At 39.9% G+C, this 14,003-nt stretch overlaps 1 protein-coding gene across 1 annotated transcript in view; it reads left to right on the top strand.

Annotated features, from left to right (window-relative positions):
• The first annotated feature begins 4,635 nt into the window (after positions 1-4,635).
• LOC112465725 (homeotic protein empty spiracles-like) overlaps positions 4,636-14,003 on the top strand; it is a 50,517-nt gene continuing 41,149 nt past the window's right edge. The window contains exon 1 of the mRNA XM_025033432.1: positions 4,636-6,351. Within this exon, the coding sequence (XP_024889200.1) occupies positions 5,439-6,351 (913 nt within the window). The 5' untranslated portion in view covers positions 4,636-5,438. The remainder of the gene's footprint in view (positions 6,352-14,003) is intronic.

The following is a 14,003-nucleotide window of genomic DNA, read 5'->3' as shown; positions in this document are numbered from 1 at the left end:
GAGAAGGAGGAGAAGGAAGAAGAAGATGAAGGAGGAGAAGAAGAAAGAGGAGATAGAGCCGAGGGAGCTCGGGGAGGAAATAAGAAAGCGACGAGTCGTTGAAACGGGCGTGCTCGCTGCTCGCGCATTGGTGCACCATTGTGCACGATGTGTGCACAGTCGCCATGTTGAATATCCCCACTTCTGTTTCACGTGTCGAGATACCTACACACGTGCTGCTGCCACTGTCCTAGCCACTCGCGCCGTCCTCGGTAGGGTGAGAGATCGAGCCTCATCGGCTCCGCCATGGGGGCTGGTTGCTGCTACGCGGCGAGCCGGCAGAAAGAGAGGGGAAACAGAAAAATACGAGGATTTAAGGGGTTGGATGCAATTTCGGATAGCCGACTCACTGCGCAGCCTCCTCTAATTGAAGACCCTGACGGCGGTTCGCGTTGTACAGGATATTTATTAGGGCGCAAAGTATCTTTTCTTTTGGGCTTGAATTACTATCGTAACGTTCGTAAAATTATCCGTGAGAGAAAGGGATATTCTTCGGAATGTCAATGAACAACATTGATCCTATTGTACTTTCCCGTGATAATTGTGGTTTGAAATTCTGGGCCGAGTAAAAGAGACACTTTTTATTGAATTGAACCAATATAAAATTGATTGATTACTAGAAGCTATAAGAACTTAATTTATTAATATGAATTTATTATTCCTCTCTCTCTCTTTTTCTTAAGTGCCATTATGAGTAGACACTAACACGAATGTAATTTCCCTTAAAGCACACAACAATGCGCCACTAAAACTAATATTGATCGATTAAAATTAAATTAAATTATTGATTGAAAGTATAATGATGCGAATAGTCAATCTCCAAGCACTTACATTTCTGCGTGCTGTAAATGCCGCACGATGCATCCGAACATATGTAACATTAAAAGTTAATCGATTATTCCTGGCGAGATGAGGATCGTGGTGATTGAGTGCTTCCAATCTCACGCGATATGGCGTTTACCGAGCGTCTCCGATCCGTCGTCCTTTGATACGTCGATTGATTCGTTCTAACTCTGATTAGACGTAGCGATTTAGCACGGAATTTATTGTCGCTGATAGACTTGGTTCCCCCCCTTCTTCCCCTGTCATGACGGAATATTTCTTCTTATAACATATCGAATAGTCGATATCGATTTGCTAGCGAATGCAATTTGCACGTACTATGCCGTATATGCCTTTAATAACAATATCGAATGTTTTAAAGCTATATCTCTATAGCTCTGACAAATCGCTATTGTTTAAAATGAACCGACTATAAAACGTATTCTTGCCACGTCCATTTAATGACAGATATATCTTTCTTAAATATGGAATTTAAATTACTCTTAGAAAAGATTCGGTGAAGCTTGAATATTCCAGAAATATTTAAAAAGTAAAACTTGTATAGCTTATCAAGCATTTAGCACAATGATTTAATCATATAAATACGATTCATTAAACGTTTATAATAAAAGAAAATGGTCGTATTGTAGAATCGCATCCTGTATGAGTGCCAATCAATGTAATTGTAACGAACGCGTCGTCATCCGTTCTAATTTTCAACGCGGTTTTGAGATTAATGTTAGCTTGATTACAACCGATGGTTAAACGTCGCCTGAAGATAAACGTCAATTATGAAATATTCGCTTGGTTGACAGTAGATTTTCACGGATCCGTGATCACGAGCGTTTTCATCGTCGTGACAGGAGTGTCATTTCGCGCCGTCGGCTGACGTCTTAATTGCGTAATTAGCGTCGATCAAATTATATGACGGTGTCGGATGTTACTGTTAGATTCCCCGTAATCGTTAGATCGGACGTAGATATCAGCCAGTCGACGACACATGATATTCCAAAGGTTTTCGAAATGCACGAATTTGCGCCACTTTTAACAGTCAATCAACTTTTCATCCGTAAATGCCCGTTCTAGACTGGAGGATGAGCCGACTCTCGGCTCATCCGAATGAGTGATGTAGACGGGTAAAAATCTATAGTTTATGTATAGTTTATGTCACGTACACTATAGAAGGCGGATGAGCCGAGGTCGGCTCATCCTCCAGTCTAAAACGGGCATTTAGTATTTGCGTTGCGTTTCATCGAAAGGCTAATTTTTGTCGACTAATTTCAGGGAGCAGTTTGTGCATATAAAAATTAACAGATTTAAATTTAAGCTTCATAAATTGTGAAAAAGATGTCTCTAATTTGACAAAATACGCATTAACACTTTACTATGGTGGTTTCACGGTGATTGGATGGTCATCCATATCCAGCGCTTAACATTTTAGTAGTACCTTGATGGTCACTGTGATGACTGGCGTTAACGAAATTTTTTTAAACATTTGTAAAAAATAAATGCCATTTAATATAAAATTTTGAATGACATAAATAGCTAGATAACATTGTAAAATATAAAATGCACAATTCAATATACTACCCGTGAGAATATATTTTTATTTAATACATATTTCTTAGTATTTTTAATATTATATGCTTACGACAATGAAAATTCGGCAAATCTACAGAAAAACTTACACAGCATAAATAAACGCGACCTTGACATATATTATAGAGGATTAATTCCTGAGTAAAGATATTTGAAATTGAGAATATATGTGACTAAAAATAAGAGCAAGGATATATTGTATAGAACATCTTAGAATATTTTCCCGTAATATATATTATATATATATATATATATATATATATATATATATATATCTTATTACTTATGATATGCTCAAAAACTGTAAAAGATGAGTTGTGTTTCCACTTCCTTATTTTATGTACGCGTGCGTAGTTTTTCCAAATATATGTCATTCGACTAATATTTAATTTACAAACATATATATGTATGCATGTATATTTTGGAATTATGATTAAGTTTGGGTTAGGTTAATTTTTTTCGGGATGGGGGTGCAGAGGGAGGGATGAGGCCCGTCCAAGCATTTACTTAAATATACAAAAAAATTTATTCTAAAATGTTCTACACAATTATCGCTCATACTTTTATATCTTTCACCTGCAATATCTTAGGAACTATAAAAGAGCACCACCTCTGATTCAAATTGCATTTTATTTAAGAATTAACTCTCTATAACATATATCAAGGTCAAAGTCGAGGTTATACATGCTGTGTAAGTTTTTGTAGATTTACCGAAAATTCTACTGTAGTCTATACTCCAGGTAGAATAAAAAGTCAAAATAATGTCAAAATAATGTCAAAGTGACCTAAAAATCATTGTTTTGCCACTATATTTTGACATCGCTTTGACATTATTTTGATTTTATTATGATTTGCTGTTCTACCTGGGACGGTAAGACATATAAAATTTATTGGACAGGCAACGTGTTAAAGACACCTTAGGTTTAAAAGACACCCACTGACTTTGACCTCTAGATATTGTTATAGTAGTCCTAATCTATTAGTCCTATATAATCTATATATATACAGAATAGCCTACCTGTTACAGGATAATCCTAAAAATTTTCTCGAGAAATATGACAGAAAGTACGAATACTTTAATACATATCAATATCTGAGATTAGGCTTGAAAATTTTTATTCTTTTTTCTGGATTTATTTTTTCCATTTTTATTCTTTAATTTCTTTTACCTTTTATTATCATTTCTTTTCACATGTTCTTTCGTGTTGACAACGAAAAGAGAAAACCAATTTTTAAGTAAAACTCATCTTCACTCGTCCTACAAGTGGAAATTCCCAAGTAAATCTGCCATAATGGTAGAATCCACAATTAAATTTGTAACCATCAATCGTACAATCTTTTTCCCGTTAGTTTCCGTTTAAGATAAGATTATTTCGTAAACAACAGCGAAAACGGTAGCGGAAAATCATTTTTCTTAATTTAAATATCCATTAATTATCCATTTTCACGTAAAATATCTTTCACTGAAAAAGCTATTGTACAAAGAATGTAAAAGACGGTAATTACTTATACAAAGAAAAAGATGCTTTTTGTTTTGAGGTGATTTTCTAGATATTTGTTACTCTTTTGACCTTTTCACAGCTTTTTATTCGAATCCTGTATCCCTGGCGGAGTTTTATTGCTCTCCAGTAGAGAGGATAGTCGAAGGAGCAAGCGAAGCCGTACAATCCACAAACGAACGAATAGCTCTTCTCACGTTTCTCCCGCGGGGCGGAGTGGAAAGAGAGGAGAAAGGGGTAGGGGGGCGGAACGGGGGGCGGTAGGAGAGAAATGGGGAAACGCGAGTGGGAGCGAGAGCGAGAGCCAGACGTATTAATTAAACGACTCATTTTCATCGCACGACAAAAACGTGAGTTTAACGCCCATCGTCGACTAATACGTCGCCCCACTGCAGCTTCTACGTATCTCGCAGGAACTGTGGTAGCCAGAACCGCGTTCGTGTCCAACTCTGGTTTCGCGTCGCGTCAAATTGGCCAATCGGATCCGAGTGCACGCCTTCGCGTGTGTAACTTGAGCAACGCCCATTCCCCACTTCGCGAGCTCAATCTTGCTTTGACGAGAAATAAGCTGGTGGGGCGTATAACTCGATGCCCTGCTCCAACAGAACGCGGTTCCCCACTACGGCGTGGCAAGCGCCTCGTTTAGCCTGTAATTTGCTCAAACACTAGCAAGCTCTCGTGCCAGGAACATCCGTCAGAGCTGGCGCTCGGTGTTCGCTCTCGTATTAACCGAGAGCTGAAATTCACAGGACACGCGCGACGTGTGGTCCCCTTTCGACATTTTATCCACAACAACCTTCCGTGTCGCGTTTCTCGTCGAGGGCGTCGAGGCTCCAGTCGTGTCGCGCGAGCAGGTCGATGGAGAGTGTCAGACGTGACGTACGAGTGAGTGTCGTGAGACTCCAGCCAGTGCGACGGCATTCGTGATTATACGACGTGATTACATCAGTTGAGTTACGTTGGTGGGTGATTTGGAGACACCTGCGGGACGACGAGTTTGCGAGTACATGATATATTCTATCCGTCGTATTCTAGTGATGCGCCAACAAGAGGCCGGGACTTAATTGTCCGTCGCGAGTGACTGTCGAGAGGCAATCGGTGCCGATTCAACGTGTTCGGAGTAACAAATTTCATCGATGATTATTGTAGTTGAAAAGAAGCAATTAATATTCCCGGACAAAAGAAAACAATCAAGAAATCGAGACACCCTGGGAATTGTATGAAGAGATACAGACGTTGAAAATTGTAGATCTTCAGGTGGGGGTTGATATGCCCCAATGACAATATAATACCGTTTATCGGGAGCGAATACGTCTAAAAGTTTACCGTTGACGTAGGTCGTGCGATCGATTCGAAGAAGACGACTTCGAGGCGGTCGCGATGACGCGGCGAACTTAATCAGCGACGATTCAGCGCTCGCAGATCCGTTGGTCCTTTCAAAGTGGGTTGTCCACCTGGGAAGCGTACGATAATCGTACGATGATGCCGCTCGCGCCGACGCCAATCGTTCCGGTGCCATCTAAGCCGAAGATCGGCTTCAGCATCGACTCGATCGTCGGCGGCGGGCAAGGTGGTCGCGAGGCAGACCGGCTGGAGCAGCGAGTCGAAATCGATGGCAGTCCGATGGAGATAGTCGAGGGCTCCTCCTCCCCGCGAGCGCGTCGGGTCACCACGAGATCGCCCGGTGCTCATTCCGAGGGTTCCGATCGGCCCGTCTCTAGGAGTTCCTCCGTCGAGTCATATCCCAACTCGCGACGAACACCGTCGCACGCTACCATCGGTAGCGGCGGCGGCGGTCACCATCATCTTCACGGCGCTAACCATCACGGTCACCCGCATCACCACCTGTCGGCGACGACGCATCTAGACTTCGGACGGACAACCGTTCACAGCCACAGTGGCGGCTCTACGCCCAACAACAGCCCCAGCCCGCCGCACAGAATACCACACGGGGATTCACCGATCGGCTCGCATCCCCAACCGCCCCCAGGGGTGGTCAGGCCCAGCCCGAATTACCTCGCCCCGCCATCTAATGCCGCGACGGCCGCGGTCATGGCCGCGGAACAGCTCAAATCTCTGTATGGACTACCCGGTGGTCACAGTCCCGCTGGTCCGCAGGCCGGTCAAAACGAATACCACTCTCAGCAATTGGCTCTAGCCGCTAATTTGGCCGCGGCCCAGCATTTCCAGGCGGCGAATATCGCGGTAGCACTTCAAGCGCATCACGGCGCGTCGCCCCATGGGCCGCCGCATGGACCTTATCCGCATGGTGGGGCTCCCGGAGGGCCACATCCGCCACCTCATCCGCATCAACAGCCTAGAGATAGCTACCCCCTGTACCCTTGGTTACTGTCAAGGCATGGTAGAATCTTTCCGCATAGATTTCCTGGAGGTATGTCCTTCATCCTTTCTGCTCTTTTGAGTATAATAATTCTTATTAGTGTTAGACATGCGAAGTCAGGTAACTGTTTGGAAACAATTTATGTTTTTCTTTTACAAAAGACGTTTAATGTGTCCTTTAACGCGTGAAATTTAACGGACGTTATGCGATTTACGCGATATGAAAGAAAAATTACGTATAATAATAAAGATGAAATACGTTATTATATATTTAGTCGAATTTCCTTCGCGAATGATTGACTTGTGTAATTCACTGGAATTTACACGTGTTGACGTTAGCGAGTGTCAAGTGTCACTTGAGTGAAAATATTTATTTTGTTTAATATGAAAGAGATCGCTGTTTGTCCGAGAAATGTTTATATTTGGAAGCTAAGATCATCTTCAAGAGCCAAACAATTTAGAAAACTTACTTGACCTCGATTTAACGATTATGTCTGTGAGCACACAACTCTAAATCTGCGTCCGAAGATTTCGGCAATTCGGTTTGCAGACGTAATTATATTTACATTGGGTTTATCGCGTAGTAATTTATCTGCGTGAAAGTCATACAAGTAGATAAACCATACCATTCACATTCCTTATCACAAATCATGCGAGATCGATGTGTAAGCATAGAGAAAATATAACAATATTCATAATGAGAAACGATTTGTCTCGGAGACCGCTTTGAATGTTTCATATGTATTCATGCCATTCCGATATGTCAAAGGACATCGACACATATTTTTTTTTCAAACGTTATCGTTCGAGACGTATGTAAATACCGTCAACTGACAAAGCCGAGTGAAACTCGATCGGCGCACGATCGAGAGATCGCGGTCGCGCGTCCCATTTGCAATATTGATAATTATCCCTGTACACTGACGCGCGCGCATCGCTGCGTTACGTAAGTATTTCGTAATGTAGGATTTTGTAATGTTGTTGGTATGGCGTTTCTTATCGCGCGCCACGCCGCGCCACGCCGCGCCACGCCGCGTTATGCCGCGCAAAACAAGTGTCATATAGCTTTCCGCGTTTCTCGGCGTCGTAATTAATTTATTTCCCCGCGTGTTGATATAAGCGCCAATCCAATTACGCGCCTATCGCCGTTCGTACTATTAATGGGAAACAGAAGAAATATCGTCGCACCCGAGAGAGTTCTCGCTCTCTCGCGGCGTCTTGTTCCGGCTCCCCGCGGTTCGACCGTTTCGTTCGCGCGATGCTGAAGCACGCATGCACAACTTTATGATGGATGATGCCGCTTATCGGTTACGCCGAGATAACGATTTCTGTCGTCCAATATGTATTATTGAACAATCTGAGGTACCTCGAAGAGACATTTAATGTTTATGACGCGAAGGGGACGCGACGCTGCCGGGAGATCAATTTGACTCTCATTGGAGGTTCGCTAGACAATCAATAGTATAATCGGCGTTTTATCTTCGGCCATTTGATAAATACATTTCATTGATCAATTAGACATCTATTACCGCGCGGCAGATAATAATTTAATCGATAACTTTTAATACAAATTTAAAAATTGACTAAATTGCTGGATTCTTATTTTAAAGAAAGCATCGATTTTGAATTACAGGTTATTAATCTTTTAGAGACATCGGTTTTAAAATTGTTTGCAAATTACGAATCTACTTTATTCTTGCTCTAAAGCGCACGATTGTTGACCAATTTGTGTATATTTTGCGCTAAGGGCTAAGGCAGTTTGTCGAACCTTTTTCGAAGTTCGAACAGAGAGATAGAGTCTGTTTAGCAAACTTTTTACAAACTACTTAAGATACACTGGCCGGCAATCAGACAACATAGGCCTCCGTTTAGTATTACTTAGTGGTAGGCCACAAGAGGCAGGCAAGCTTGGAGAAGACAGAACGTCCCCGGCAGGTAGAGAAGACGATTATCATAAATTTACCGCAATCGGCATATATACGGGGCGTGCCACTCGGTAAAGAAATATATCTGCGTATATAGACGAAACTAGTTTCCCCTGAGAAAAGCTTTCAAACGAATGCCATATTAGTCCTTGACGTTTCGCACATTTCTTAGTCTCTAAAGATTAACTCTTTTTTCTTTATGATAATGGTAGATAATGGGTAAAGATGACAAAATGTAATATTAAAAAATCTGAAATTTCCTCGAATTAATTGGAAAAATGATAATTATACATAAGTATAAACATTAGCCTAATTTAAGTGTAAGGATCCTCTCACACAAAATGACATATGCATATGCACATGCATAGCATAAGATCATCTGTATCAATTAATACCTAGTTAAAAGTCTTGACTATATTTTATGCTGGATGTTCATTGGTCCAGGCGGTCTTATGGTGCGCATATGCAGCTATTCCATTTCGTGTGAAAGAGCCATAGCTCAAAGTAATATCCGATGATCATAAAAAATGATATGTACAAGGAATTTCACAGAACGAGTGAAAAACAGTAAAGTAGGAATAATGGATTTTTTTCAAGCAGACACGGTATTGTGTATGGAGACATAAGGATTGAAAGAGATAAAGGAAAAAGAAAAAATCTATGAAACGAATTGGATATTACCGAGAAGAATTTGGAAGAATACACATCAGAATTTGATACACATTAAAAAAATCACGGTTCAAGTTAAGTGAACGTGTCTTGCATAAGTCTTTAGGACTGAAAGATTTAGGAAGAAAAAATAATGTCTACTTTTAGCTCTCATATAAAAATGACAGTTAGATGATAGCTTAATGAAAGTATTAGAAAGCAGCGTCAAGGATTGATCCTTGAAGAACGCCGGATGGGACAATATTACAAGAAGAAAGGGTAGCAAAAGGGTTGTAAACTTGTTGAGAGCAATTTAACAGAAAGGAATGTAAAAGAAATGGTGAAAGCAAATAATCCGTAACATCACAGCTTTGCTAGAAATAAACCTTAATTCATAGTTTCAAATACTTAAAAAAATCAAGTGCTCTTAAACAATTAAGGGTCCACTATGAGAAAAGCGTAAAACAGAATTAGAAACGCGAAGAAAAGAGACAGGAGAGAAAAAGAGATAAGATAATATTACACATTTTGCGAATAATAATGAACATATTATTCATGCTACTTTGGTTTAATACAATCAACATAATAATTTTGTTTGTTTTTAAATTGAATTAAGGGAATAAATGCAGCGCAACTCGGTACTCTCGGTAGTTCTTTTTTCTTATAAACACTCATCTAAATTCCACAGAGAGTTTTATGCTTTTGGAAGTTCTAAGCTATCTAAGCGACTTTCCTTCAGATATCAATTAAGATATTTCTTATCGGCTTTTTCGGTTTGCAGCGATTATTCGTGTTGAAGCGTTGACACGATAACGCGTACTCAAGGCAGAGTGTTACGCGCATTGCTGTAATAAATATCTTCTATATATTAGAAATTGCGCAAAATCTCGCGCGGCCGCGATCGGGTTTCAATGCAACAAGAGCACCGGGACGCACCTCGATATAGCCGATCGGAGGTTCAGTCACGTAGAAGAGGCAGCCGCTTATCTAGCAATTAGTCGATATCGGTAATTACTGTTGAGAAGAGCGAAAGATTCTCCCTTCTCTCACTATTTCGTAGCACACGCGCGTACATTCGAACGCACGGGCGATCTTGTACGAATACACGGTCGATCGCGCGCGAGCGAACGCGCAGACGTCTCGATAAGCGAGTTTTTGATTATTTTCTCTAGCCTATTTCGCCTCAGTTCTGCCTGCCAACGTCTTTAAAGGCTCTTAATGGCGCAAAGAGAACTTCCTCCTCGTTGAATCTCCTGTGCTCGACCATTCTAGACGTTGACGGACATTACCGCAACGATTAATTGCTCCTAGCGGTTTTTTTCGCCGCTCCGCTTCTGCACAGATTTTTAAATCCGACACCGATATCGCGAATTAAATCTCAGCTGTTGCAAAATAACTTTTATCCTGCGTTAAATATGAAAATAAGATTATGATGGATGATTTGGTCGAAAACATTCTTTTATTTGGAGATTTACTTCAATTATCACCTGTACATAAAGATCCTGCCTCTGTACATTTATCGGATGAAAAAATTTATAAATATCTCGGTTCCTTAAGTGTCACTAATCTGTGAGCTATACATTATTTTATTACGATGAATTGACGGTTAACATGCGCCAGCAAGGAGGTGGGTCTTACCGTGAATTAATATCAAGAATTCAGGTTGGTTTATTGTCTGATTTTAAAACTCTCGAAAATAACACAATTTTTTTTACAAGTGAGATTTGAAATAAGATTACACAAATTATGTAATTTTATTGATAATTTGTCGTCTGACACGTGCTTAAAAAATTTTCCGTCCGCCGACGTAACATTTAAAGTGCAGTCTTATAATCTATCTGATCTATCACATTTGTCAAGCAATGATTTAAAAATTGGACTTTCTCACATTGAGAAGTGAAAGCTGTGTGATTCGGACGTGATATTTGAGGAAGCAGTGGTAAATAAGAAATTTTGAATTAACATTACTTTAAATCTCTGCTTAGAGTGATCGAAGTCTCTCATACCGAGAAAAGATTAAACAACGTTTCTCACTTAAACACTTTAAAGAGCAACAATTTTTTATCTGTTGTAACATGTAATCTCAGTTAACTCGCAGTTAATTCACAGTTCATTTTCAATCTCCGTTTACCCAATCAATCGCTAAATACGGTAGAGAACATTCCACTGTCGACGCCGGCAGGTATTACCGTTGCAATTACATCCGAGATTTTCCAGATAACAGGCAGTCTCTCATCCTTGAGAAGAATCTAATCGCCGATGCGAAAACAATGCTATGTTTAACGGCGCATTTAGTCGATAACGCGATTGCAAATCCTACTTGATAGTGCTCAACGCTAAACATCGGTTGGCAGAACCTTTTGCAAGCAGGATTCGCATCGCGCATGCGGTATCCTAATGGCAATTCGCATGGCACGTGGCCGAAGGAAACGATTCCTCGTTCCTCGTACGAGAAAAATCCACGAACTTCCTCGGTTTTTTCCGCCACATGATGGTTGTCGCTCGTCATTTCACGAGGAAATAATTTGCTTTTTCACGTTATTTTGATTGCATCTCCATCCTTTCGCCGATACTAATCATCACTGACGGCAAATTGCATTCGGCGTGTTTTTCCCGTGCTTGCAATGCTTTTGAAAATTCGACTCGCGGAACGTCTTAATGACCATCCCGCGTGAATGACCACCGCGATCGCGGCGCGACTCTAATTGCCTGTAATGAAGATCCACGGACTCGAAAAAGACACGATTGTGAATATACACGGATTTGCGTGTAGTATCCCGCTGGATGCCACACTCGTGCCAATAATGCTTGTGGAAAGTTCATACTTATTATAGCGGAAAAGAAACCACTCTCCGCGCGGCTATTCCACAGATTGATCTCCGAGGCTTATTAAGTAGCCTGCGTTTTTCTTTTCTTTTGTTTTTGCGAGAGAGACACGAAAGACGGGACTGTGGTTATGCTTATAATACGCCGCGAGAGAGAAAAAAATGTTCCCGTAGTGGAGAAACGTTCGCGGAAAGGATCGATGCGTGTGTATCTGGATCTGTCATTACGGCTAACAGTGTTGTGTAATTTCGCTCCCATGCAAATGCGGATAATTGAAATGATATCTATATGGTAGTAATACGTCGAGAAATGGTAATTGAGTGAGTATGATAGAAAACTTCAGGTGAACATTCCTCTCATTCCATTCGCAAACGATATATTTTGTAAACGTTAAAATGCGAGAGTATATTCATAACATCATAACATCAATAATATGGAAATTAAAAATGTTGAAATGTACTGAAGGAAGTGCAAATATTGTGGAATACTCTAAGCTTTTTTCAAGATAACTTAAAAACTATTAAAGATAACTGAATTCAGTTTTTAGTGTCAACGAGTTGCAATGCCATGTATTTGTTATAACATGTTCCAAACAAATTTCATTTATCTATAATAAGTTTAGTGTTATATCAATTCTATCGAAGGTAGAGTTTGAAAGGGTAATGTGGACTAGATCGGATGATGCGGAATACCTCATTAATTGCAAAAAAAATAATTTTTCTTATATTTCAATGCATATTAATAATTAAATAGTTTATAATATTTATAATATAATATTATTATATTATAAATTATAATATAATATTGTTATATTTTATAAATTATAATATAATATTATTATATTATATAATTGTTTGAAATTCAACTAATCAGATGTAATTGCCATATTATTTACACAACGCATACGCATGCGAGTTCTGTACATACTTTTTAGAGTCATGTATTTCGTAGAAATTAGCAGTCTAGTAGTTCAGCAGCTAGTAATTTCAGTGCTGTCCGCTAGGTTGTAACTTAATAGGCTAGATATCATCGTGATATTTCAGATTACCCCACTATTCCACATTACCCGCACTTCCTCTAATGTAAAATAATGTAAAGATAATGCGAAGCATCGCGCATAATCATCTCTGGAATTGATAATATAATCAATATTTTTTCATTTTTTTCTTACGTTGCGCAATAATTCTGTGTATAGATATCTATTGTATAACTTTTTTGGAATCACATCATTTTGGAGTTTATTATCTATTGAGTCTACTGGCTTATGAGCCATTAATATCGAGTTTATATTGTTTGGTTCTAAAATGTCGTTCCTTTTAAGAAATATGCTTCAGATACATTCTGACACAAATGACTTTTCTTACCTGACAAGCGTATCATGTACAAAGCTTCCGCCTCATCGCCAGAAAGCTATCGAAAAGTTCAATAACGACTTAATCAGTATTACTTAAGGGCCGTTTATACCCCTATGGCTTTGGGACGCTTTTCGCTACGGGACGTCCATTAACAATAGCTGGTTGTGTGCCCTCTGTTCCCTTTTTTCGTTACACGTCACGTAAATGTTCTCTTTCCCGATTCTAGTCGTATTTCTCTTTTGTGAATTTTGTTGCAGGCCTTTCTTTCACAAAGAGAATACTATTTTTCGATTATCGAGACACCATATATCGACACTTTGTCGTTGATCTTCCGACACTTCTCGTCCAATTCTTTCGTAAATCGGAGCAATGCCTCGATCAACTATATAGTTTTTGTTCCGAACTGTAAATATAACTTAGTTTTTGGTTGCCTGGAATGAGAGTATTCTAATCGGCACTATTTTTAGTTTAGCTACCACCGCACGTGTTGTGCATTTGAATATTCTCGCAATGGTAATACACACTGACGCTTCGTCGTTGATTTTTCATGCGGGAATGCGATTATGAATACGCAGGTGATCGGGCTACCTATGCATTGCGTATCTCTCAATGAGAGTACACGGGTACGCAAATAAATTGACGGAGGCCGACGACGGTGATTGCATATTCCCCGCGGCTACCAATGTTCGTGGCCTCATAGTATCGATATGACGCGAGTTATTTCATGGAAGAATAAATATCGCTTGATGAACTTTTTGCGCAGTCAAAATTAATATCTAGGGAAAATTTTTGCGCAATTAAAATTAATATCTCTTCTAAGATATGTACGTGGGAATTTCGTTCGGCAGTAACACAATTTTTAAAACCTTTGTAATTGTGATTAATAATATGATTCTTTTCCTTTCTCTCTCTCTCTCTCTCTCTCTCTCTCTCTCTCTCTCTCTCTCTCT

Source organism: Temnothorax curvispinosus, unplaced genomic scaffold (assembly GCF_003070985.1).
Source record: "Temnothorax curvispinosus isolate PA1 unplaced genomic scaffold, ASM307098v1 QBEX01015436.1, whole genome shotgun sequence".
NCBI classification, from domain to species: Eukaryota; Metazoa; Arthropoda; class Insecta; order Hymenoptera; family Formicidae; genus Temnothorax; species Temnothorax curvispinosus.
The sequence above is the reverse complement of the archived record's forward strand: the minus strand, read 5'-3'. Positions and strand labels throughout refer to the sequence as shown.